The sequence below is a fragment of the Colossoma macropomum genome, unplaced genomic scaffold, assembly GCF_904425465.1.
Source record: "Colossoma macropomum unplaced genomic scaffold, Colossoma_macropomum, whole genome shotgun sequence".
In the NCBI taxonomy this organism is placed as follows: domain Eukaryota; kingdom Metazoa; phylum Chordata; class Actinopteri; order Characiformes; family Serrasalmidae; genus Colossoma; species Colossoma macropomum.
In genome coordinates this window covers 2,651,757-2,679,235 of record NW_023494810.1, presented here as the reverse complement: position 1 = coordinate 2,679,235, position 27,479 = coordinate 2,651,757, and the positions used below count along the sequence as shown (strand labels likewise).

Genomic DNA, 27,479 nt, shown 5'->3' with positions numbered 1-27,479 from the left:
TTGATAAATGTGGACATTAAAAAGATCTTCTTAAGGCAAATTAGCCTACTGGTCAAAATGATAATTCACTCAACTGTCCCACATCAAAGCCATCACAATTGCTCAGAGTAATGAAACAGATTTAGGTCAGACCGTTTGGTTTATTTGGCAGTATATGCTGAAAAACGTAATGTTTTAAACTGACCTGATTCCAAAGTGCACATTTTCTTCACATGAACAATGTTACGCAAATTTATTACTTTCAGTTGACTTACTTTGCACAATGTGGATTTATTTTATTTATTTTATTTGTGTGGAGATGATGTACACATCTGAACCGAGAAAATTCAGTGCATCTTGAATTGTTTCACTAGAGGTAAACAAAGAGTTTCTCTTTTTGTCATTCATGCAAAAATATCATAGTCATAGTGCACTCAACTCAGAAAGGACCTTGGACTTAGAGATTCGGGTGTAGGTTAAAAACACCTAAAGCCTCAGTAAAATGTGATCAAAACCTGCCATTCAACTTGGGTGCTGATCCAAAAGCACATTCAGAGATGCCTCACTGTCAATACTGTACACTGTTAGTAATAAAGGTTCTGTTCAGGTCCTTCTTTTATTCATCAAGGTACAAACAGTGTAAATGTTCCCTCAAAGGTTCAACAGTGGTTTTAAGGTCTGATTGTGAACCTTAAATAAGTTTTTCCAGGTGAAAAGTTCGTATTTGTACCTTTTCATAACCGAATGTTTTAAAACAGAACAGTAAAATAAAAGCATGGAGACGAGACGGGGTGTGTGGAGTCAGTACAGCTTAGAACATATCATTTCAGTGGATTATGGTTCAGTTATGTTCCCTGACTAAAGGTACTGAGATGTACTCTTGATGGTCCCACCCCAGTGACAAGAGGGGAACTGTCCCTGTGACAGTTTAGGACCTTCATTTCTGAGTGTATACATGAACTTCCATCTACTTATGATTTAAAAATAGTCCTTCGTTTCTATTTTACTTTATTTTTCTTTTCTATATTCAGTGCACAAACCAGAAACTCTATTTTTAAACATTCAATATGACACATTATTCAAACCACGGTAGAACTATTTCGGCTACAAATTAGAATTTCAGTACATTCACTACACATCAGTCATCTCCAGTTTCCACTCCATTGTCCTTCATTTCCTCCTCTCCACAGGAGCTCATAAATGTAGCATAATGTCCATTTGTTCTTCCGACTCAATAAAGTAGGAGCCACAGTCCTCTTCACATTACTGCCGTCCATTTGTCTACTGAGGTGTTTCATATCGCTGGATATCAGCGTTATGAGAAAGTTCCTTCAGCTCGCTGTGGGTTATAGTGGCAGTTCTTTGCGGCAGGACGCTTCTGAGGTGTTCCTCTTGCTTTGCCAGCGGTAGTCTGTGTTCTTTGGTGGGATCTCATCGGGCTGTAAGATTAGAGCTCTCTTGTTTCTGTTTGAATCCCAGCTGTAGATGCTCTCATCACTGGCAAGAGGAGGAAATGCAGGTGACATTAGCAGTTTCCTTGTACATAAAGCAGTTATGGCTTATTCATGAACAGTGCAGTAACACTACATTACAGTTACATAATCATACTGAAACATTCATTAAATACAATCACTTATGAGTAACATACATATCACTGCTGGTGGAAGAAAACGAATACTTCGTTAGCCCCCTTTTACCCTGTTCTTCAGTGGTCAGGACCCCCATGGACCCTCACAGAGCAGGTACTATTTGGGTGGTGGATCGTTCTCAGCAGTGCAGTAACACTGACGTGGTGGTGGTGTGTTAGTGTGTGTTGCGCTGGTCTGAGTGGATCAGACTCAGCAGTACTGCTGGAGTTTTTAGACACCTCAGTGTCACTGCTGGACTGAGAATAGTCCACCAACCAAAAATATCCAGCCAACAGCGTCCTGTGGGCAGCGTCCTGTGACCACTGATGAAGAACTAGAGGATGACCAACATAAACTGTGCAGCAGCAGATGAGCTATCGTCTCTGACTTTACATCTACAAGGTGGACCGACAAGGTAGGAGTGTCTAATAGAGTGGACAGTGAGTGGACACAGTGTTTAAATACACCAACAGCCCTGCTGTGTCTGATCCACTCAGACCAGCACAACACACACTAACACACCACCACCACGTCAGTGTTACTGCAGTGCTGAGAATGATCCACCACCCAAATAGTACCTGCTCTGTGAGGGTCCATGGGGGTCCTGGCCACTGAAGAACAGGGTAAAAGGGGGCTAACAAAGTATCAGAGAAACAGATGGACTACAGTCTGTAACTGTAGAACTACGAAGTGCACCTATATAGTAAGTGGAGCTGATAAAATGGACAATGAGCGTAGAAACAAGGAGGTGGTTATAATGTTATGCCTGATCGGTGTATGATTGATAGAAAATCTAAGCAAATTGCATGGGTTTATATAATGTATAGGAATGTGAATGTCATTCATTTGCATGTTATTAATATTTGCAATTGAATGTTACAAAGAGTTCTTTTTAATGTATACACTAAACCTCTCTGAGAGACTTTTCAGCACATTATAAGTTTGTTACTCATTAATGAATGTTTCAAAATGATTATTTAACTGTAATGGAATTGTTTACTGTTTATGAATATGCACAGAAAGCTTCATGTACATGCAATTTGTATAAAGAGTGACCAAATGATTTGGCAACTACTATGAAACTAAATTGTATGCTGTGTTATGAACATCTAAATTTACAATTTAAAGGAATTTAAAATTTCAAACAGGGTTAAACAACAGAATAAAAAAAAAAGTTAAAATACCTGTGCTGTGATTCACTGGTCATTGTACTGTCCTCATAGATCTTCAGCATGGTCTCTGTGCGATCATCCTCAAGTTCTTTTGGTTCCTGGAACCTAAAAATAAGCCAAACCATCACACTGCATTCGGGATAAAAGACTTCCATAACCAAGACTTTTACCTGCGTCTGAAATTTATTCTGATTTTAATCACATCACCGTGCAGTAGCAGTCAGGGAAAAGCAGGATTAACTGAGCTGGGATAAAGTTATCATGTTAACAAAGCCTTAATGTGATAAATTATTAATGCTACTGTTTTTTAAATGCCATTAACTCCTTTTTGTAGTTTGACCACTGGAATCATGAGTAACAGTGCAGACCAAAGCTCAGCTGTTCACACACTGTTTAAAAATCCACAAGCTGTATGAATGAGAGCGAAAGGCTACAATTGCAGATGAGTTAATACAGTTGACAGTATACACCAATCAGGCATAACATTATGACCTCCTCCTTGTTTCTACACTCATTGTCCATTTTATCAGCTCCACTTACTATATAGGTGCACTTTGTAGTTCTACAGTTACAGACTGTAGTCCATCTGTTTCTCTGATACCTTGAAGATGGTTCTTCAAGGGTTCTTTGGTAGAGGAAGTTCTACATAGAACCATTCCCTTTACTAAAGAACCCTTGAAGAACCATCTTTTTAAAGAGTGTACAGAAGGAACATGTGTCATGATGTCTGATTCTACCTGGGCTCTAGACGTTCCTTCACTTTTGCTATGGACAATATATACGGTCCGATCTGCCGTGCGATGGTCGTCAGGTAGGAGTTTTCCTGCTTCAGCTGAAGAAGATCGTGAAGCTGTGCTGAGATGAGAAAACAGACACAACGTTAGAATAAACACTGAGGTTAATACAGACGTCTGAAAACAGCTGAAAAAGGTAGTTTCCCTTACCTTCATAGATCTCCTGCTCATTTGCGACTCTTTGAAAGGTTTCCTCCCATATCTGCAAAATAACATGCAAACTGAGATGAAGTGTTGACTCTCATGTTGCTCACATGGACCACAGAGTATACTGATGAGGTAAGAACCCATTTTTTGTTTAAACTGAGAGGCTGGAGACTTATGTTCTTAACTAGATCTGGGCTGGTCAGCTAGCTAACAGGCTAAAAGAGCCAACAGCCTAAACAACTCCATCATTAATATCACAGGCTTGAATTAAAGCACTTACGGTATGATTAACTGTAAAAACTGCAGTATAAAAGACTAAAAAATACCACTTGAATATCTTACATGCTTCAAATGTTCATGTTTCAGTCAAAAGTCAAACCCAGACTGAATCCCAAACGGCTCCGTACTCCCTAAATAGTGTTCTAGCTATGAAAGTTTAGATATTCTAGCGTCTACAGCCAAACAGTGCATCATTTATCGAGGGTGGATGTGTCTGAACCCCAAATGACTGTTTCTTAGCTGTGTTTTGCTCTGGTGGGCTGCAGGATCCAGTATTTAAACTCCTACGTAGTGCACTATGTAGGGAGCAGGGAGCCGCTTGAGATTCAGCCCCAGCGTGAGAAGAGGTGCGCCGCTGGATTGGTGCTAAATAAGACTCATGGTGGTAATTTGGTGACCAAAAAGTCCTTATAAAGCAAAGGTTTCTGCATTAAACAGTGCTGTGATATCATATGTTCATTGTTATATGACAAAAAGTTAAAAAAAAATTAATTAAATGACTGCAACATACAGCGATGGGTGACCGAACGTTCTCCTCATTCAGCGGTCCATGTTTGCTTGGCAAAATGGCTGATTATTATTACTGATAATAACTAATTATTTTCTGAAAAAACTGTATTTTATCAGACGTGTTACTGCGATTTTATCGCGGAAAAGGATGTTCATAAGAACGACGTGAACCTATATTTATCCTGAATCACTGCAACTCTTAGTTTTATTTTTTTAATCTAAAAACTTCCTGTTGTTTATGTCCTGTTCTAAATGAAAATATTCCCAGAAATCCAAGATGTTCATACCTCTTTTAAATATAGAACTACTGTTCGATTGTGACTGCTGAGTTAAATACACATGTTTAATAACAGAAATACACATAAGACAAATTGATACATTGTCAAAACAACTAAACATCTTAATAAATAACTTTTTTAAAAATACATGGCAACAGACTGTGATCTGCTATATTCACTGTTCAGATCTGCAGCCTCACCTCCTCAAACATGCCCCTGAGGGTCTGCACGGAGGAGTACTGAGATGTGATCTGCTGGTCTATGTGCAGAGATCTCTCCAGGATCTCCCCCATGGTGTCTGTATTGATGAGCGAGTGGTGCTTGGTCAGGTCTCTGTGCATCTCCTGCACCTGGTCCTTCAGCTTCTGGATCTCAGTCTGGAGCGTCTGCCTCAGAAACACAACAATACACATGACTATGCAGTCATTATAGAGAGCAACATCAAGAACAGCTGTCACAGCAATAAAGCAAGATTCAATTCTACACCAATCAGGCATAACATTCTGACCACCTCCTTGTTTCTACACTCATTGTCCATTTTATCAGCTCCACTTACTATATAGGTGCACTTTGTAGTTCTACAGTTACAGACTGTAGTCCATCTGTTTCTCTGATACTTTGTTAGCCCCCTTTTACCCTGTTCTTCAGTGGTCAGGACCCCCATGGACCCTCACAGAGCAGGTACTATTTGGGTGGTGGATCATTCTCAGCACTGCAGTAACACTGACGTGGTGGTGGTGTGTTGGTGTGTGTTGCGCTGGTGCGAGCGGATCAGACACAGCAGTGTCATTGCTGGACTGAGAATAGTCCACCAACCAAAAATATCCAGCCAACAGCGACCTGTGGGCAGCGTCCTGTGACCACTGATGAAGGACTAGAGGATGATCAACACAAACTGTGCAGCAGCAGATGAGCTATCGTCTCTGACTTTACATCTACAAGGTGGACTGACAAGGTAGGAGTGTCTAATAGAGTGGACAGTGAGTGGACACAGTGTTTAAAAACTCCAGCAGCACTGCTGTGTCTGATCCACTCACACCAGCACAACACACACTAACACACCACCACCACGTCAGTGTTACTGCAGTGCTGAGAATGACCACCCAAATAGTACCTGCTCTGTGAGGGTCCACGGGGGTCCTGACCACTGAAGAACAGGGTAAAAGGGGGCTAACAAAGTATCAGAGAAACAGATGGACTACAGTCTGTAACTGTAGAACTACAAAGTGCACCTATATAGTAAGTGGAGCTGATAAAATGGACAATGAGTGTAGAAACAAGGAGGTGGTCATAATGTTATGGCTGAAGTGGGTATATTGCCACTCAACAGCATTAGTGGTATGTGGGTGTGGACAGTAAATCTCTGTCTCTGGTCTTGCTGTGACCGCTGTCTGCCTCACCCGGTAGCTGTTCTCATAGTTGCGGCAGTGCTCGGTGAAGGGTGTGTCTCCGCCCTCAGCCAGCAGGACCTTGGTGCAGATATAGCGGTGAGAAGTGGGTCTGCGTCCTAGAGAGGGAACCTGAGGCATGTCACTGAGAGACGGGGACCGGCACGACATGGACCAAGTGGACTGCACCCTGTGGAGAGGAAGTGACCAGGGGTTTCATTTATCAAAGCACAGTGGAGCAGTAGAGTGCTAGCATTATTGCTACTGAGTGCTGATTGGCTGGCAATCGGAGCAGCTCATTGGCTGAGTGAAACAGTTCACGCGTACTGACATCATGAATGTACAAGTTATGCTGTTATAAAGTCCTATAACTGCAAAATTTTACATAAGTTTAATAATGTCAAGCCATTATTTTTGTACTTGAGATTAAACTACATTAAAAACATTCATGACTCTGCAAATAGAAAAGCTGCAAAACTTTTTTGTTATGTTAATTATGTTCATTCAGTTCTTGCACTTGTTTTGGTGCTTCTTGCTGAAGTAAATAAAAAAAGAAAACAACAACAACAAAAAAAACTCCTATAACTGGAGTTCAAAAGCGCTCAAAAAATGAACTGTGGTGTTAAAATGTATTCTGATATAAAAATGTTTAAGCGTTTACAAACTATGATTTTGCTCAAATGTCCATATAAACCCATTCATTTTGGTCCCTCTGGCATTTGACAAACCCAGAAGAAGATATTACACACTGGAAGTTCTCCTCACTACAATTCACTGCCTTCATGAGCTTCTTCTGGTGTAGATTTGTGGCGACTTGCATGCAAACAGTGCTTCCTGCAGGAGGGAAATTGCTGCTGCAAGTGATTTCCAAAGTCATGTTCACACGATTTACAAAGTAGAAAATGAGGCATTTTGCATCTGTTTATGGTCATTATAGCGGCGTTCTCATAATTCAACTAACCACCAGGACATTCAAGCTAGAAAATACTGCAAATTTTACTTAATACATGAAGCAACGCAGAGACAGTGGGGAGTTTTTAAGGTCCCTTATAACTCAGTGTTTTAACAGGGAAATTGAATTAAACATTATGTGTACATATTAATCTTAATTTAATATTATTCACTACTTTTTTCTGATCTTGTTTTCAGGTCATAGTCAGGGATCAGAAAACACTTTCTCCAGGTTAGCTAACTTAGCTGCTCTGAGGAAAAACCCAGTCACTTTAGCTTCATTGTTTAACTGCAGTAAGTCACTTTGAAGCAATTCGAAGTTCTAAATCATGACAGCATTTATTTTTGGTTCCATGTACTCAAGCAAACATAAAATAAAATAACTAGAAGGTGAGGAGCTGTAGGGTAAAGCTCTTTCTTTCTCTCTCTTTCTCTCTCTCTCTCTCTCTCTCTCTCTCTCTCTCATGTCTTAAATGTGAACCTCAATTTGTCCAACATATTTACAAGCTGTTTAACAGTAAATTAGTCCTCTCTAATTTTCTCTCAGTTCTTTCCCCAAAACAGTGATTATTGCTTTTACACATCACCATGTATATATTCTATTTGCATTATTCTGAGCAAATAAACATTAATTGACCACAGAAACTGCTTTTAAATCCAATCTTGATTTAGATCTAAATCAAGGACTGTAAATATAATTTCATAATTCATGTGTCTTTACAAAAATGCGAATTTAGATAATGAACTAAATTTACATTGAAATGTTATTCTGTATTGACAAGTCTTAGGGTTTAATGTTTCTGCCTTTTTTGTATCTATTTTGAAAAAGACAGAAAGGATTCAGGGGAAAAAGTGATGTTTTTCTTTTTCATCAATGACTTCAAATTGTAATTTCTCCCCTTCTATTCTATCTTCAGTTATGATAGAGAAAAAATTCAACAAAAAGAAAGAAGAGCCCCTTCAGGACAGACACACTATGGGGCTCCTAGGAGGGTTAAAAGCATCTTCACTGGAACTGTGGTGGCAATAAAACTTGATTGAAATAAACCAAAAGGAGAAAACATGCATATGTTCTAATGCCAGGGTTCTCTTCACACGACAGCTTATTCTGTTTGTTCCACAGACCAACTCTGCTTATTTCATGCTTGCTGATTCAAAGGCAGTGTGTCTGTGTGCAGAGCATCAGTCTATAAATCACGGCTAAGTATTCTGAGAACAGATGCTGCGACGGCCCTGTTTACAGTGAGAAATGCCAAACAGCCGAGCAGGAATCTCCTGCGTACGTCTCAGTTTCACAGGACTTTTACTATTACATCAATAAACATTACATGCATATTCTACAGCAGCCAACACCATTCAGATGAATATTAAATGCAAATAAGAAAATAATTCAAGTAATAATAAAAATAATGGAAAATAAAATAAAACAATTACTTATTTCCATTTATCCATTAATCGGTGACCATCCACAAAGTCAACAATACCATTACACAACTGTGTCATGGTGCCTTCCAGAAGATGGCAAAGGAAGGAAAGTTTGCCACTACTATGCACACCACAGCTAGGCTATTAAATCACCATTGAAAAGTTCAGAATCAATGTTTTCAACAATAAAAAACTAATCCGATTGAAGAAAAATGTATACAACCATTCTAATATATCAGTTCTGTACAACTTCAGCTTCCAAATAATCAATAAGTCACTAGGAAGCTGTAAATAAAATGTGTCCTTGTAGAACATTCTAGACTGAGAAAGCTGTATAACATAGCAAATTAAGATAATAAAATTAATATCCAAAATCTCTAGGCAGATAATTGGACATGAAAAGAATGTAAGTAGATAATAACTGTATTACTTATTATTTAATAACTTCTTGTTTACAGAATTCTTAAAATACTGAACAAAACATCTGAAAATATATATTTAGAGCTGCACTGTGTAAGTTTTGGGGATTTGGAGCCCCCTTTGGTGGAAATGTGGAAAAACATTTTGTGCTGCAGACCCCAATATTCAAAAAAGAACTCCGTGTCCTCAGAGGAAGAAAGTGAATTATATAGTATTATCATCATATCTTTATATATTCTATATCTTCATATAATGTTGATTTCGCTTTTGAGACTTAAGCATCAAGCCGGACCTTCTCTTGGGGTCTGAGTTATGTTAATACGAAAAAAACATATGACATATGGCGTCTTACGAAAAACTCCCATGAAGTTCAACTCAATGCCTTTGACTTTTAAAGGATCATTTCAAGCTTTACAGGTGACTCGACACGAAATTTTAGCATGTTTTTTTTTCTCCTGACTCAGTAATGCTACTTATTTCAATTTTAATAAAACATAGCGCAGCTTTAAATCCATACTCAATACATTATTATTGAACATAAAAAAAAAACATATGGAAAATGGTTCCAATCTTTCAATGTGTATGAAATTATACTAATAAAACAGCAGTCACATGCAACTTCAGAGGTTTTAACTAATTAATAGTAAAACTATATACATATATAAATAAAATAATAAGAATAAAATTAAACAAGCACAGTATATTATTTATCATGTGTATGTAAATACCGGGGGAAAAAAAAATAAAAAATGTATCGCTGTTGTCGGAAGAAAACCTCGTATCTCCAAAATGGTAACTTTACAGGAGAAGGAAAAAACCTACTTTACTTTTAATGTAAGTCAATGGAACCAGAGTTTTTTCCAAGTCATTTTGGGCCGTTTCTTTTGGTCCATTCATCATGAAATTTACAGACAATGTAAAGGGCAACAGGCATTTTCAAATTAGGTCAAAAACTGAAAAACGCCAAAAATGAAGATACAAGGTTTTGTATTGACAAATCTAGAATTGTAGAAACTGATATTCCAAATGAACAAATAATTATTATGACATGGTTTTAAACTTTTGACTGGCAGTGTAAATCATCATATTTGAGATAATCAGATGATGATCAGAGATGATGAGAAGCTTCCTAGCTTCACCGTTCAAAGCCCACCTGACCCCTAAATACACTTTTATGTCCAAATGACTTTAAGACCATTAAAAATGAAACAGAAGCTGGATTACCGTGATGCCGAGGGTCTTTTAATCTCTCTGTCCTGGTAAACACGCGTATGCTGAGTTCGCCGAGTCTCAGACACTGTTAGACACTCACACTTACGCCTGTGCTGTGTGTTATCAGAGAGCTCTGGCTGCTCCGCTGACCCGTAGCAATTTAAGATATGGGCACTGGCAGGGACATCAGCGGCACAGAACAAAGAGGCCCCGTGTCCCGCCCTCTCTGTTTTTGTGGGCTCCGTGCTCGGAGCCGAGTCCCGAAGAGTTCCGTGTAATTCTGATAAAAATAGTGAGAGAAGGCCGACCCTGCTCGAGAGCGGCCTGTTGTTTCCATGGCCAAGTTTGGGGGAGGGTGGGTGATGTTTGTTTGGTGGGGGGTGGTTGGAAATACCGGAGAACAGCAGGGGTGATTGATGTGGAAAGTTGCCGAGGGGACCTGCGTCATCTAGGTGTCCTGACCATTTAAGAACAGGGTGAAAGGGTTCTGAAGTATGCAGAGAACCAGATGGACTACAGTCTTTAACTGTAGAACTACAGAGTTAAACTATATGGTCAGTGGAGCTGATAAAGTGGACAGTGAGTGTAGAAAAAAGGAATGTTATGGCTGATCTGTGTTTTCATGACATATATGTGACAAATATGCCACCTAATTTAAAACTGGCCATTTTCAAATATGGGACATACATTTCAACATATACAAACATATGTGTAGCACCTACTCAAGTATTAGGACACCTACACATTACACCCATAGGAGACTTTATAACACCACATTCTAAACCCATAGGCATTAATATGGAGTTGGTCCACCTTTACAGCTCTAACAGCTTCCACTCTTCTGGGAAGCTTCTACAAGATGTTGAGAGTCTGTGGGAATTTCTGCCCATTCATCCAGAAGAGCATTTGTGAGGTCAGACCCTGATGTTGGACGAGAGGGCCTGGCTCACAATCTCCGTTCTAGTTCATGCCAAAGGTGTTGGATGGGGTTGAGGTCAGGGCTCTGTGAGGGCCAGTCAAGTTCTTCCACACCAAACTCACCCAGTCAGGCCTTTATGGAGCTGCTTTGTGCACTGGGGCTCAGTCAGGCTGGAACAGGAAAGGTTCTTCCCCAAACTGTTCACACAAAGTTGTAATTGTCCAAAATGTCTTGGTGCTGAAGCATTAAGATTTCCTTTCACTGGAACTAAGGGTTCTAGACCAACCCCTGAAAAACAGCCCCATATCATCATCCCTCCTCCACCAAACTTTACAGTTCCCAATGACAAGGCACATCGAGAAGCATGAAGAATCACGACATCAGAATCACAACATCATGAAGACCACTGTAAAATGCCAAAATGATCCTGTCTATGTTTTACCCACATAGATGCCACTGTCTCCCAAATTTACACAGTGATGATGCTTTTTGAATATTTCTGGTTGGATTATCAGGCTGACTGTTGGGGTGTGTAGATTTAAAGTGAAAGAAATGGTTCAGAGAGTGTCAACAGATTGAAGTCGTTTAAAACCCTGCACTGTTTTGGCGTAATCTTTTGGCGCCTGTCAAGCCTCCTGCCGAGGACACCGCCTCTCTCTCCTCCTTTTCTCCTGCAGAGTCACCTTTTCATATATCTGCATTTTTTCTGCTGGAGGTTCTCGTTGCAGGGGACGCTGCTTCAGCTAAAGCAATCACAACAGCAACACTGACGAGTTGAGCGTGTACAGCTTATTCAAGTGTTACAGCTTGAAGCAAAAACAGCCTCAACTCAGTTTCAGTGGCTTGTCAGCTGACGATGAGCAGAGGGAAACGAGTTTGTGCAGTTAATAAAGGAATAAACTTCATATAGAGTAAAAGAACCTCTGTATTTCACCTAACGTTGACTAACATTACACTGAATGCAGTTCATGCTTGAAAGTCGCTGCTGCAGCCGCTTTCAGAGGAACAGTTTTCATTTTTTCCCTCAAAAATGATCAGCGACTGAGAGAGAGAGTGCTCGGCGGAGAGTAGATGTTTGTTCACTAGTGCCGCCTTAAATGGTTCCTGAACTACCACAGTGTAACTGCCGCACCATTTAAGGTGGAACGGGAAAATTCGAACAAGGAGTGACTTCAGCCTCACGACTTTTGACAGTTTGTTGCAGATTAAACGTATCAGGAATCCAGCTGAGTGATTATAAATGCAAATAAGAAAACATCTACAGTGGCGCTGCGGACCCAGACGACCCTGCGTGCCCCCCTGCTGGGATGTGCGTGTGTTTAGCTTTTTGCCACTTTAACTGCTTTATTGTTAGCGCGCTGTTTCAGCATGTCCAGCTAATATGGCTAATATAGAGTTTTGGTTATAGTTATTTTTGATTTATCATCGATTTATCACTCTAGATGTCAGCTGACATTACTGTACTCTGATAGCTGTGAAGGACTTTTTCCACAAAGTATTTATATCCTTTATTTAGTCTGGACTCAACCTCACTGTTGTGTGTTTGGTTCTTCAGCAGTTCTGGACTCATCCTCCAATTTCAATCTTGGCAGGTATGACAAAGATAAAGTGACACACTTCTCTGTGGTGGCTGAAGTGATACAATGCCTGAGATTAGTAACTGTCTAAAAGACAATAGAGGAACTTGTTTCACCAGCGGTTACGCACTTCTGTTTCTTGTGAAAGGGGCCTGTTGTCGACCCCTTTTGTTGCAAACTGAGCGTTCTTTTGTCTGAAAAGCCTTTTTGCATTTGCCCTTTGAGGACTGGATTGCTGTGTATTATTTACTCTCCTGGTTTTCGATCCTGGACATTGTTGTTTCTCTAGGTGTCCCTCTTGTTTTGGTCATCCTGCTCTCTGGTATGGTCCCTGGCCTGTTCTGACTATGCTCTTTTTAACTGTCCCAAGCAGGCAAGGAAACTTAAACCTTCTCTTTTTATCTGCAAGCGTCTGATCTGTGCTGACTTCATGGGTGTGTCTCAAAACCTAGTGAGCTCTCTAAGCAGCCGCTGTCTACATAGGCAGCTGTCTAGGTAGGCAGCGTTCCAACCGTCATCTATCCTTATAAGGCAGATAAATGAGACGGTCCAGTTAGACAGCAGTGACGTGGCTGCTGGTTCCCGCCCACTGCACGAGACCGGCGTTTACTGACCTCAGCCGTCAGAATCACATTTAGCCAACATGGATCTGGTGGTTTATATAGCGATTTTAATTGTATTTGCTCTGAATGAAACAGCAAAATAGACAATAGTTGTGGTCAAATGCGGAAAGTATTGGCTATTTGTGCACCTTTAGGACTAGAAAACAGATAAACACCCCAGAAAATCAGAATAACTTACATTTGAAGATGACGTCGCTGCTTGGTGAAGCGTTTCTGCCCGCCATCTTCAAACAAAAGCTGCCCCGCGCTGTATCGTGGGATTGCCTCAGCGGCTGAGGAAACATCCGATGCTCTCTCGATATTGGGCCAAAATGAGAGACCTCAGTAGGCAGCATATTTGAGATATCTAAGAATTGGGACAGCCTTCTTGTCGGGAGCGCATATTGTGACGTAAAATGCTGTCTATGTAGAGCTCACTAGGTTTTGAGACACACCCCATAACAGCACCCTTTCGCTTTGGGGGCCCCAGTTGTGGTTTTCGGCCTTGCCCTTTATGCACAGTGATTTCTCCAGATTCCCTGAATCTTTTGATATTGGTTTAATATTGAGAGGGTTAAATACTTAAAATCCTTGCAGTCTCTTATTGAGAAACACTGGGCCTCATTCACCAACCATTCTTAAGAAGAAACTTCTTCTGAAAACCCATGTCTTCTTATTTAGGATTTGTTTTTAGGTAAGAACAGAATCTACACATCTTTCCTGGATTCTCCTTTTATACATCTCTTCCTTTTATACATGCATGGTTGCATCACCTGTTTAGGTTTATTGGACATTCCAAGTCTTAAAAGTGCCCTGTCCCAATGTTTTCCAAACCTATATTTACAAAATAAATAAATAAATAAATAAATTAAGTTGAAAATATAAAACATCTTTGTTTTAGGTTAAATATAGGTCAAAGTGGATCTATAAATCACTGCTTTTTGTTTTAATTGCATTTCACAAACTGCCCCAGCTTTTTTTGGAAATAAGGTTTGTAGTTCATGAAAATTAATTTTGTTTTTGTTGTTAGATTTTTTTTTATTCATTTGAAAACATCAGCATTTAGACGATATTAAAATAATACTAAAAGCCAAAATTAACCTTTTTTCTCCTCTGAGCTCCTTGTGGTCATCCACCCCTTCACTGCTGCATATTACGTTGCAGTTAATGCCAGTTGATACTGAAGTAACAGCACAGAGTTCCAGGAATGAGAAAGAGAAAGCACAAGGGTACTGTTAATGTTATTGCTCTGGAAGGACAGACAGACTCAGTTGTGGCGCCTACTAAAGGTTTTAAAATAGAGCCAGTCTGCAACTAGTGAGAGCAGTGATACACTTCAGTCACTGCAACACCTCTTTTGGTTCACAGGCCAACATTGCCAAGAACAAGAGACGGTGGTGTTTTAACAAAAGAGGCTGTACGAGGTTATTGTGGCATTAAATACATCAGGGTCAATGATATAATGTGCATTTTTTTGTGTTCTACTCCATTATGCCCCATATTTTATATACATATCACATTATTCCACATTATTCTGAAGTTGCACAGCATCAAAATAAAATTCACTTTAGAAAAAGATGTCTAAAAATGTCATGTGATGTGACCATCTGGCCATTTATGCAGAATAAGTAAATTATTAACAAGGGTAATTAAGTTATATACCTTTCTAAATATAATAGTTTGGCTTGATTTGTGTTTGAAACATTTAAAATCACAACATGTCGCTAAATAGGGCAACTTTAAAAGCATTCACTGCTCACCACAATAATAAAATCCATAAATAGTGAATTTTCTCTAATGTCATGTGGCACAATCGAGATCAAAAGACTTTTATTCTGACATGCTTTTAAGAAAGGGTGGGCAGGGTGTTGCTTCCTAAAAAACACTTCATGGTGCAACGCCAAACCCAGTAGCCTTCATAAATACTGAAATATTTTTGAGTCAGGCTGGTTCAGTTTAACAAGTCAGGTGGTGTGACAACAGCATAAACATAAAAAAGTGTTATTATTATATTATACAACAGTTAGTTCCGGCCACGCAAGCTGATTGGTTGAGAAAACACTGTATCACTCCGCTGAGACGCCGTTGCTAAGCAACGACTTTGACAGCTGTAGGAGACGGTCAAGCCGTTTGAACGTTTTTACTTCTTACTTTGCCACAAACAGAAAATGGACACTTTTAAGATCACATTTGACTGACAGCCGATTTGGTCAGACTCTGAAGATGAGACGACACTAAATTCCCAAACTGTCATCACCACTGAGCAGCTTTTCAGTCGGCAGCTGTGACAGAAGAACAGCTAAACAACCTGGAATCAGCCAGAAATGAACCCAACACCATTCGCCAAACTAAATGGGCTGTAAGATGCTTTACAGACTGGCTGGAACAAAACAACATTAATACTGATCTGGCAGAAACTGACGAAACTGAGCTAAACTTGATATTGCGGCAGTTTTATGGCTCAGTCTGATTTGGTCAGACTCTGAAGATCAGACTACACGTTTGGCGAATGGTATTGGGTTCATTTCTGGCTGATTCCAGGTTGTTTAGCTGTTCTTCTGTCACAGCTGCCGACTGAAAAGCTGCTCAGTGGTGACGACAGTTTGGGAATATAGTGTAAGGAGCTGGAGAACGAACTGCCGGCCGTGCAGCGAGTGGGCGGAGCTCGTTACTCTGACGTAGCAACAAGCTGCTTGTTAAGGAGCTATAATTTGGTGAAGGAACTGCGAACATTAAAACATATTAAACGCCGCGTTCACGGCCCAGTTTATTAATTTATTACTTTATTTATTTAACTGTTGTATTAAAGCAATAGAACACTCGAGGAGTGTGTTATTGCCAATAACATCACGGCTGTGATGATCTACGGCGACCAAATCACAGCCGTGATGTTATTTCGCGATAACACACTCCTCCCTCTCGTGTTCTACTGCTTAAATGATATTTATTTACTTTAAAAAACATATACAGTTGAGTTCAAGGTGTCCAAATACAAAAACTAGTTTATACCTGCTTTCAGTAGATAAATATCTTTAAAATATTTTTTTATTAATGACACTTTCTGAATAGTACAACTGATTATTCTGTTTAAAAATGAATTTATATCATATATACAAATTCTTGCAGACTTGAAAATTCAAATCATAGCCTTTTTTAACGCAACATTTTTTTTCATTTTCATTATGAAAGCCTTATTTGTCACTGACCCACCAAAACAGGCATCCAGAACTGTTCTCTGGAGCGAAGCCATAGAAGAACAACCTTTGATTCCCTGAAGAAGCTTGGAGAATCTTGCTTTGTAAATAAATATTTAAAAAATAAAGTTTAAAGAACCCCCACATAATGTAAAGGTCCTGTACCAGTTCAAGTTTCCTTCTAGAACTGTACATCCCAGCCAAGAACCCTTTAGGAACCGTTACCTTTAAGAGTGACGAGTGACAGTTTCAACTTAAAGTCGTAACTGGTACACAGTCAGAATGTACAGGTATTGGCTAGAATTATTAATTAGCACACATGGCCAGCCCTCAAAGTGCCTCTACGCCATATTTAACTTTGAGTTTCTCAGAAAATGGTTATAAAAACTACGGTCAGTATATTAAGCCGGTGAGTGGAACTCCAGCATTACAAAGCATTTAGTCACTCTTGGCTTTAGTCTCACAAGAGAGAACTGGACATTCTTCGTACATCCTCGCTGTCCACACACTGATCGTGGATCAGATTCTGCCTCTTTGGTCTGATTTTGGTCAACCAGGAGGCAGAAAGCAGGGCTGATCCGGGCTCAGTGTTCAGGCTGTGGAATGCTTTGTGACAGCCGTTCGAATTGATCCAGGCAGAGCTGTAACACTCCCAGCATCAGAGCTTTCCAGGAAGCTGTGGCTCCACTCAACCCAGACTCAGAGTTATCACCCCACGCCCTGGCAGCCCTCAGACACAGCTAACACCTGGCACATTACGAACAGGAGTTACATAAAAGCTTAATGACTGACCAAATGACTTCTGGGATAACGCCATTGCCCCCTTCCTCTTGGCTATTATCAGCACCTGCTTGGTGATCGCTTAGGACATGTCACAATTTCAGCTATCGCTTTCTGAAGTCGCCGACAAGTTTAGAGATGAGACCTTTGGGGCTTTACGACATTTATAGAAGGGCAGAAAAAAAACAGACATTGAAAATACCAGACAGCCTGTAACACCCACTGCATTCAGAGACGCTTTGATGGGTTTACTATCATGTTGAATTTCACTGCTGTCAGAAGAAAACTTTGTATCTTCATTTGTGTCGTTTTTCAGTTTTTGGCATAATTTGAAAATGCCTGTTGCTCTTTATATTGTATGTAAATTTCATGAAGAATGGACCAAAACAAACGGCCCAAAATGACATGGAAAAACGTCTGGTTCCATTGACTTACATTAAAAGTAAAGTATGTTTTTTCCTTCTCCTGTAAAATTACCATAACAAAAGACTTTTATTCTGACATGCTTTTAAGAAAGGGTGGGCAGGGTACTGCTTCCTAATGGAGACCCCAAATTAGCTTCATGGTGCAATGCCAAAGTCATTAGCCTGCATAAATACTGAAAAATTGTCATTTTTGAGTCACGATTCGGCTGGTTAAGCTGAACAAGTCAGGTGGTGTGACCACAGCATAAACATAAAAATGTGTTATTATTATAATGATATTTATTTACTTAAAAAAATAAGATATTATGTTGAGTTCAAGGTGTCCAAATAGAAAAATTACTATAAATAACTTTAAAATATATTTTTATTAATGTGTGGTTGCACCACCTGACATTTTCGGGTAGCAAAACTGATTATCCTGTTTAAAAATGAATTTATATCACATATACTAATTCTTGCGGACACGAAAATTCACATCATATCCTTTTTAATACTATATTTTTTTCATTTTCATATTTTCTTGTTTGTCACTAGGCCACCAAAACGGGCACCCGGAAGTGTTCTTTGGAGCGATGCCATAAAAGAACCACTTTTACACAAGTCCGGAGAGGCCATGAGCTGGTGTTATAATTTTCTGGACTGTTATCTTGAGATAACAAGATAAGTAACTAGATTTTGGAGATACAAGGTTTTGTTCCGACAACAACGATTTGTTGAACTGTTGAGGAGTTTCTCTGGGTTCCATACAACTTTCCTTCCAACTATATTTAATACAGGTGGCAGTTAAGATTGTTGATGTTTTCGCAAAACATATGAAAAACAAAATCAGATGTACAATTTCTGTATGTCTAAAATTCTCTTTTTTTATTTAAAAATAAACAAATAAAACATATTTCAAAATGTACCTAATTTGCAAAAACAGCTTATTTTGAATTCATCATGATGCCACAACCACAAACTCAGTCACACAGAAGCAATAAGGAGTCGAGTTACTGCACATATCAGTCTGGACTGCTTTTTGAAGGAGGCTCAGTACTGGGGTCATTTATCTTTACAGTCAGCTCCTATAATTACTGGCACACTTGGTAATGGTAAAACTAAAAATATTATGACCATATCCTCCTTTTCCAAGACATGTCCTTACTTCGGGGTCGAGAAATGTGTCCAGTTGATTTCTATATTGTCTAAACTGTGATGTTATGTTGACATGCATTCTACAGTCTTTTGCTCCCAGTGCTGTTTTCTTTGGAATTCAAATTATGATCACCATATGAAAAAAACCTTTAACTTAAAATTAATTTCATTTTGATTTAGTCTAAGAAAAAAAATACATAAATAAAATAAAACTAAAAATCACTCATCACAATTATTGGGAACTTTTATAGTGTCATCTATGACTTCCTGTTTCACTGGGGTATAAATATAAGGTGATATATTTTCAGTTACAATTTAAATTTAATAATATATGTTTCACTTTCCCTTTTCCCCTCTTCCATCAACATGAGGAAGATTAAAGAATACACTAATTAGATAATGTGATATGTTAGCCTTCATAAATAAGGCAACGGCTTTAAAAAATAGATACACCCTTGAGAAATGCTCATATTCACTGTAACAAGGCAATAGATGGTAAATAAAAGATGATAGCATTTTGAGGTTCACCAAGTCTCCAAAACTACAATATGATGCAACCTCCATGCTAGAAAACTATTTAAGGCATGCTGGATGAAAGCTTTTTCTTTCTTCTTACCGCAAGCAGAAGCACCCAGAGTTTGCTAGATGCTACTGAAACTTCGAATGGAATTAGTTTGTATGTTCAGAAGAGACAAAATAGAGCTTTTTGGCAACAAATAGTCAGAGTTTGGCGAAAAAAAGGATGGTTATACAGAAAAGCACTTCATCCCTACTGTTAGGTATGGATGGAAATCTGTGTTGTTTTGGGGGTGTTTTCCTCCACAAACCTTGAGAACCCTGTTAGGATGCATGGCATCATGGACTCCATGAAACAGAAGAAGACTTAAAATAAAAATGAAAACCTGACAAAAACATGTAATGATCCAAAACATCTGTCTAAATCTACACAAAAATGGATCGATGACCACAGATTCAAGCTTTTGATATGGCCATTCCAGACCCCTGACCTAAATGTCACTCAAAACTTGAAGAGAGAGTCCAAAAGAGAGGACCTAGTGCTCAGGAGATCTGGATAGATTGTCTTGTGGTCTTAGATCAAGCATTGTAGACTCATTGTTGGCAAAGGGAGGCTGTACAAAGTACTAAAAGCAGAGGTGGCAGTAATTGTGACACATGCTTTTGTTTCATACACGAAATATGTTTTTTGACATTTTTTTGGTTTCTTGGACTAAATTTACTTCAATTAAAAGTTAGATTGATATTTTCAGTGTGAAATTCAGGTAATTAATCACTCAGACGTCTTCTCAAACCCATCTTTAACAAGGGTGCCAATAACTATGGAGCTGACTGTATGTATCCTCGGCCCAGCTATCTAAATGATATATTGCAGCGGTTACTCACAGGTTGCTGACAGTGACTCCTCCTCCAGAGACTGAACCCGGTCTGCGTTGTCCCATTAGCAGCAGTGGCTCCAGGCAGCGGGCAAACTCAGCACGGAAATCTGTGTTAATCTGGGGCAGAGAGGCAGCCAGGGTCAGAAAGAGTTCAGTCCACCTTTAAGTCAGAGAAGCCATAGTTTTGGTAGACCTGTGGTGGTCAGATTGTTGTAGAAGGTATTCATGCTGGATGACAAAGGTTCCTCAAAGATGATGCATTCAAAATTCTAAAAACGGGTGAGTTGGGGACCTTAAATCCAAATCCAGTCCAGGATTTTGTATTAAATACTGTTTAGTTTAACATTATACGTTCAGATGTTTCTGAAATTGAAGGTATTAATAGGGTGTTTCCCCCCCTCTGCAGCAGTAACAGCTGTCTAGGTGGGCTTCACACTAGATCAGGAGTGGGGAACTGAAGGCCACATTTTTTTCCCTGCTCTAACCATAGATATCCATACCCAGATGCTGTGTTCTTTGTTGTTCTCTATCTGAGGTGATACGTCTGCGCGTCCGCCATTTTGGAGAGGTCAAGATCTACTTGTAAACAAATTTGCTTGTATTGAGAGACGAAGAGTCTCAGGATTAAATCAGCCACAACTTCCTTATTACTCAACTGATTTTCACCAAATCTGTTTATTTATAATCCTCAGACACAGATTAATCCAGGCTGCATGGATCTGCTCTCAGTAGCTTTTATTACTTTAATAACTGATCGTGCTAATTAGCCGTCCAGACCAGCAGGAAAGTATTCAGTCTGCACCTGACGATAAAAACTGAGTTTAGCGTGAGAAACACAATCAGACACATCAGCAAATCCATCAATGTGTGAATCACTTCTAATCTTAATACACATAAAAAAATAAAATAAACCCCCAAAACACAGTGAGGAGGACGAAGCTGAAGCTTCCTATTCGCAGCTTCTTGTTTGAGTTTTCCCGTTCCACCTTAAATCACTTTCTGGTGCCTGAAGCTGCACCATTTAAGGTGGAATGGGAAAATTCGAACAAGAAGCTGGTAAATAAGAATCTGACTTCAGCTTCGTGTAAGAAGGTGCTAACATTAATCTATTATGAATATCTACACAGATTAAGGAATGCTGTAATTTACCGCTACAAAGCTTTAACCATCACTGTAAATAAATAACTACTACATAAAGTTAAGATCCCCTGAATAGACTATTAAACGAAATAAGCTTCATATAAAACCAGAGGAAAAACAATCACCTCAACAGGTTCTCTGTGCTTCATTAACCACATGGCCATATCTACACAAACATCACACAAACATGAGTGTGGATCACTGCGTTCTCTCCGTTATATAATCCTATCCCACTTTCTGAGTCTAATATTCTTGAAATATGTAAAATATGAAATATGAAAAGTGTAATTTTGGACAGTATCTTTCTTAAACTGCCGCTCTGTCATGGTACTGAATGCAGTCCAGCAGCGATGCTGACCACCCCAAACTGTTGGTGCCGTCGATGTGCCTGGCTGGACCCAACGTGGCATCTAGTTATATATATCTATGGCTCTAATATTCCAACAAAACCTGGCTGTTAACTGATGAGTTGAATCAGGTGTGTTTGAGCAGGAAAATCACCAAACTGTGCAGGAATCTGGCCCTCCAGGAACAGAGTACCCCACCCCTGCACTAGATGTTGGACTTTGGGGGCTTTACACCCCTCCAGCCAACACTTGCCATATACTTGGCAGGGTGACTTGCAGCAGCTCCAGATCAATGCCTTCTATTGACAATGCTTTTATATGGAGACTGTACAAGCTACACAAATGAACGCCTGTGGCAGCAATAGGTGCACCTTAACATACTGAATTTATTCATTAAACAGGGTGTCTGGATTCTTTTGGGCATATCATGTGTCTTGGCGGCCACTTTGTAATCGCACCTGATATCTAGGCAAAGAGAAGTTGGAAAGGCAGTAGAGCCTGGAGGGCTGAGATTTGAGTACATCTGGTTTAGACCTTCTAAAGCAGGGGTGTCAAACTCAACCACTAAAGGGGCCACATTAAGAAATCTCAACAATTCTGTGGGCCAAAGAAAAAAAATGTATTTTATTTTTAATGAATGTTGTGCTATAACCGAACTGGCCATTGTTTATTCAAAATATGCAAAAAACTTCCGCTGTTCAAAATTTAAATGTCCCCAGGAATGTAGATCTTTTAAACCTACCTATTTGCTTGAACTAGACACCTGGCCTCTTTTCTTTGCTGCAAGTTCATTAATACTTGGGCTCAGTTTCTGAGCTGCTGAGCTGAGATTAGGTGTTTATTTTGGCTGAACTGCAGCTGAAATGCAGCTGATGTATTGACTAGTGGATTGGTGAAATAACTGGTGTGGAATTGCGTAGAACTGTGTAGAACTGACGTGTAACCGCTGTCCCATAGATTGTTGTAGGGGGTAGGAGAGTCAGAGCACACTTTACGTTGCAGTGCATGTTGGGTACTGCAGCGCATTGTGAAACAGGCTAATATTAATAGAAAATTAAAACACTTTTGCAGGCCGGATGGGATTGTGTCATGGGGCTGATCTGGCCCGCGGGCCTTGTGTTTGACACATGGGTTCTAAAGCAATATGACAACCATTTGAAATGTATTTTTAAAGTTCAGCAGTTCATTCAAACCATTTATAGACACTGGGACGTTGGACAAATGGCTTGGAAATAAGATTCGTGGCAAAGCTAGATAGTCTCTGAGAAAATAATTTCTTTTCCTTTAACTTGAAAACAACACAGATGTCAAAGAAATTCCTAAATAATAAGGTAACACAAGTGCATCCAGAATAGGTTTATATGTGCATAGATAGTTTTATATATAGTACCTCAGCACAGTGCACACCCAGCCTAGAGTCCATGAGGAAAATATGTGAATTATGTTACCTTTCTCTGGCATCTCTATTCAAAGCCAACATATATTTATGAACATTACTAGGCAACGAATTGTTGGATATGACCTCCAACCTTTCTTACAAAAAGGTTTTCAGTTAATGTCTGACCTTCAGAAAAACCTCAGAAACAATTCAAACAGTCAAAATGAGACACTTTTGACTGTTCAAGTCTTTACTGGTTCAACAGGAACAAACTATTTTGCCTTTTCAGCCAAATACTTTCATTCTAATGTCTTTTCAGTATGCTCCAAAAAAGGGTATGACAATCACGGAGACCCTTAACTTCCATTGTGCAGATGTTCTTCATAGCACCACCAGTCCCTACGATTTGAAGATGCTGAATAAGCAGTTTTATGCTCAGCTGTTCCCAATTTCAATTACTTTGTGCTTGACTGCAATAAATCAAACCTACTTCAGCATCTATAAAACAGCACAGTTTGAAAACTCTGCTGATTTGATTCTTTTATAACTAGAAGCAGAAGAGTTTCAAAGAAAGCTTTCTTGAAAGCCAAAACATGTAAGCGGTTACATGCAATACCATCTATACACTGTAAAAAAATGAGAGTTCAGCTCAACTTAAAATGATATAGTAACTGATTTCATGGCTTTTCTTGACTTGACTCAACTTGAGGACGCCAGAGTTCACACAACTCAAACTTCTTAGTTGAGTAAAATTCTCCCAGCTACTGTTTCTAGGTCTGCATCTCAGTTAGATAAACAAAACTGAGTTTGTGTTTCTTTACTCAGTTTCCCCACAAGCTGGCACTGCTTTTATCACACAGTACCATCTGGCATATTTTCCTCTTGGGCTTCTGGTTATGGACAGCTAAGATACTGCTGGGATTCAAACTCACAACCTCCTGATGTTGGGATGAATTACTAGACAGCTGCACCAGATGAGACGATGCCATGCTTTAAAGTTTTTGTGTGTTCCTGAGTGGTGCAGTGGACATCACCCCAACAGGAGGTTGTGAGTTTGAGCCCCAGCGATGCCACAGCCATCTGTAAGTGCATCCCCAGTAAGAAAAATGTCTAGCAGGACTGTGTGGTGGAGAGAATCCTGGCGAGTGAGGAAGTTGAGTATAAAAAACAAGTTCATTTTATTTACAATAACTGAGATGCAGAACTAAAAAAATAAGAACTTTTGACTCAACTGAGAAGTTTGAGCTGTGTGAACTCTGGTGTCCTCAAGTTGAGTCAACTCAAGTAAAGCCATGTAATCAGTTCCTATATCATTTTGAGTTGAGCTGAACTCTCATTTTTAACAGTGTAGGGTAATTAATAAAATACACCCAAATTAATATAAATTAATATATATAAATATTTGTATTGGTCAATGTTACCTGTGTATAAATAGTGACACCAAGTCCACACTGGTAAATGTTTAATATGAAATGACTACTGCACTATTGGTAAGGTTTACTATTGATAGTCACCTTGAATTCCTTATGAAATTTAAGTCAAACTACTTTATAATAATTTATTTTGAGAGCATTTAAAACAGTGTGGAGCAATTATTCACTGAAGACAGGGGACAAAAAAAGCCACAGGATGAAGATATCCAATTTCCTACACTCTAACCAGATTCTAAAATCCACTTAACATAAGATCCTGGGTATTTAATGGATAAAATGATTTATGCATGTGACGGCATTTTCCTGAAAACGTAATCCATGCTACAACACAAGGTTTAAGGTAAAACCTCACAGCAAAAACCACATGACCAAACGTTTATTCACACTTTCAACTTTAGTAAATCTTAGGTCTTCTGCAGAGACAATCCAACCTAGAAGCAGAAGAGAAACTTGAGATGCAGTCTACATGTCCATGAGTAAGAATACATAAACCAAGCCTACTGAGGTCTCTCTTTAGTAACACCAACTTTCTGAAAAGAGCCCTGGTCAAATATGCTACTTAAGCTCCTAGTTTCAGCAGAGGAGGATCCACAGTTGCCTTGACTCTTTTTGGCACCAACTTCTTAAATAGAGACTGTTCTCTCATTCCCCATCACTCGGTGCCTCTGGTCATTGGACGAATACTGATAACTGCTACCAGACTGGGCAGGATTTACAGCCAAGACTGGCCTAGAAGCACCCAGCACAGACTGGAGTGGCTTGATAAATGAAACTGGCTGTAAACTGCTGCACTGGCTTGGAGAAGCTCCTTGAAGCCAGCTGGCTGCTTTGGGCAAACCCAGAAACATCTTGAGAAGGATCACTGCAACCTTCTGAAGAAGATGCAGAAACAGACACTGCCTTATAATCCAGCTGGTAAAATGCATCACGTTCTTGGGAAACACAGGAAGAGAAAATTATAACCACTTTGGAACGGTTTAGAGGCAGAAGGCATAGTTTGAGAGCGCTTATGAGTGGTATAGCTAGTTGATGCTGATTGAGTAGTCTGCATGGATCGTCCACTTTGGGTTGGATTGTCACTGGATGCTGATGGAGAACCACTTGGCTGGGAGGCAGTCATAAGATCCTAACTTGCCTGAAGAGGTTCGTACTGGCTTTGGGAGTAAACAGACCCTTGATAAAGCCTGTTGAGCTGTACTTTGAATCCCGCTCAGGTGTTCGAGTGGTACCAGCTTTGAGGAGAGGAAACAAAGTTAACCACCTGGGAACCAGACAACCAATTCTTCACTTGGTGCTGCTGCTCAGGATCCTGGACAGAAATCTGCAGAGAAACTGGATCATGGAGTCTTGATAATGGAACTTGTATGTCTTGGGTAGAAAGGCTGACAGTGAGGTTATACAGACTTGACTGGTGTTACATAAGGGCTGCAAGGAAGACTGCATGGTTGCAGTGGCAGGCCGAGGGACATCCTGGGATGCAGGCTTATAACTACTCTGAACTGGTGTATAGATGGGTAGCTGCTCTGCCCTGGTTTGGTAGTTACCTGCAAGTGGGCTTGGAGTTTGAGGTAGCTTCTGCAGAGCCATTTGCACTCTGCAATTGTGAAAAACCATAACTTAAGCCACTCCAGAGGAAGCAGAACTATGTAAACGTTGGGGAAAGGAGCCCAGTTTGGTAGTTACATTGTACTGGCTTGGAAGATGTAACCTGTATGCTACCTACACTAGTACCACACATAGTTCCAGAGCTTTGGGGTGGCTTGGAAGTGTCAGAGGTATACATGGTCTCAGATGAGCTGAGAACATTAGCAAGTCAACCTATGCCCTGAGGTTGGGTAGAATCATACCCAACAGTTTAGGAAAATGCTGGCTGGTAGTGGCATCAGTTTGTTGCAAGTATGGCTTGAAGACACTGGAGGGATTGTTAAATGGAGCGTCTAAGCTGTGAGCATTACCCAATAGCATAAAGCAAAACCCTAACTAACTTGAGCCTCCACAAGTCAGCTGAGGACTGCTTTTGAAAGACATTTAGAGGCAGTCACTGGCTTATAACTAGTCATCTTCAGGAGATTCTTGAGGCTGCGAAAAAGGCTTTTGGTCGCTTGTACCTTGGATGCTCTGGAAAGATGTAGCCACTGGAGAAAAACTACAGCCATAGTCCTGCACAGGTTGCCTGATCTGAGTGGGCTTGGCCAGTGTCATGTATAGGTTCCTCCCAGACTGTGAGCTTGAAAGAGAGGTTGCTGTGGCGGGTTGGTCAACAGTCATGAATGGCTCAACATATACAGGTTGGCAGGAAGTCTGTCCTGGTCTGACATTAGTTACCACTGGGTCACTTGAAACCACTACAGAGGAACTGGAATCAAAGTCAGTATTCCGGGTACAAAACTTGGTCGCATAGTTAGGCCCAATCCCATTTCAACCCTTGCCCATACCACTTAGCCCTTAGCCCTCCGTTTTGTGCGTTCACATCTTGGGGTAGGGTGTCCCAATTTTTGCTGAGATAGAGGGGTAGGGTGAAGTGTTAAGGCAAGATAGCCCTCTAAATGAAGGTTTTTCAGAGGCTCCAAACAGAGTGTTATGAGAAAAAGAAAAAACGGCAAGATGGCTGCGTGAGTGACCGAAAAAAAAAACACAAATGTGAGAATTTTCTTCATTAAAAAATTACGATAGCCATTGCATTATCTTAGTTTATTGTGATTTTCAGTGTATAATGGTCCTTTTCTTCATAACAAGCATTAAAAATTGCTAGTAGTATGCTGATGTCTTAGTAGCTAGTTGACTAATTTTCCCATTCCACCTTAAATGGTGCAGTATTTACATTATGGCACCTTGGGCATCGGAACTACTTCGGGAATGGAACGGGAATATTAGAAAAAGAAGCCAACAAATATCTGACTTCAGCTTCATATCACTGAAGAATTAGGGGTGGGCGATAATAAATAATTGCCCCCTCTTTGAAGGCATATAATG

General features: G+C 39.8%; 1 protein-coding gene across 2 annotated transcripts in view; it reads right to left on the bottom strand.

Moving 5' to 3' along the window:
- Nucleotides 1-1,001: 1,001 nt before the first annotated feature.
- Nucleotides 1,002-27,479, bottom strand: part of rnf207a (ring finger protein 207a) — a 53,763-nt gene continuing 27,285 nt past the window's right edge. The window contains exons 11-19 of one of the 2 annotated variants that reach the window (XM_036559541.1): nt 20,216-20,325; nt 17,268-17,304; nt 13,864-13,871; nt 6,188-6,365; nt 4,988-5,173; nt 3,724-3,775; nt 3,517-3,634; nt 2,792-2,884; nt 1,002-1,476 (exon numbers count right to left, since the gene is read on the bottom strand). In XM_036559541.1, coding sequence (XP_036415434.1) covers nt 1,326-1,476; nt 2,792-2,884; nt 3,517-3,634; nt 3,724-3,775; nt 4,988-5,173; nt 6,188-6,365; nt 13,864-13,871; nt 17,268-17,304; nt 20,216-20,325 — 933 coding nt within the window. In that variant the 3' untranslated portion in view covers nt 1,002-1,325. The remainder of the gene's footprint in view (nt 1,477-2,791; nt 2,885-3,516; nt 3,635-3,723; nt 3,776-4,987; nt 5,174-6,187; nt 6,366-13,863; nt 13,872-17,267; nt 17,305-20,215; nt 20,326-27,479) is intronic. The other variant, XM_036559542.1, reaches the window with a different exon arrangement.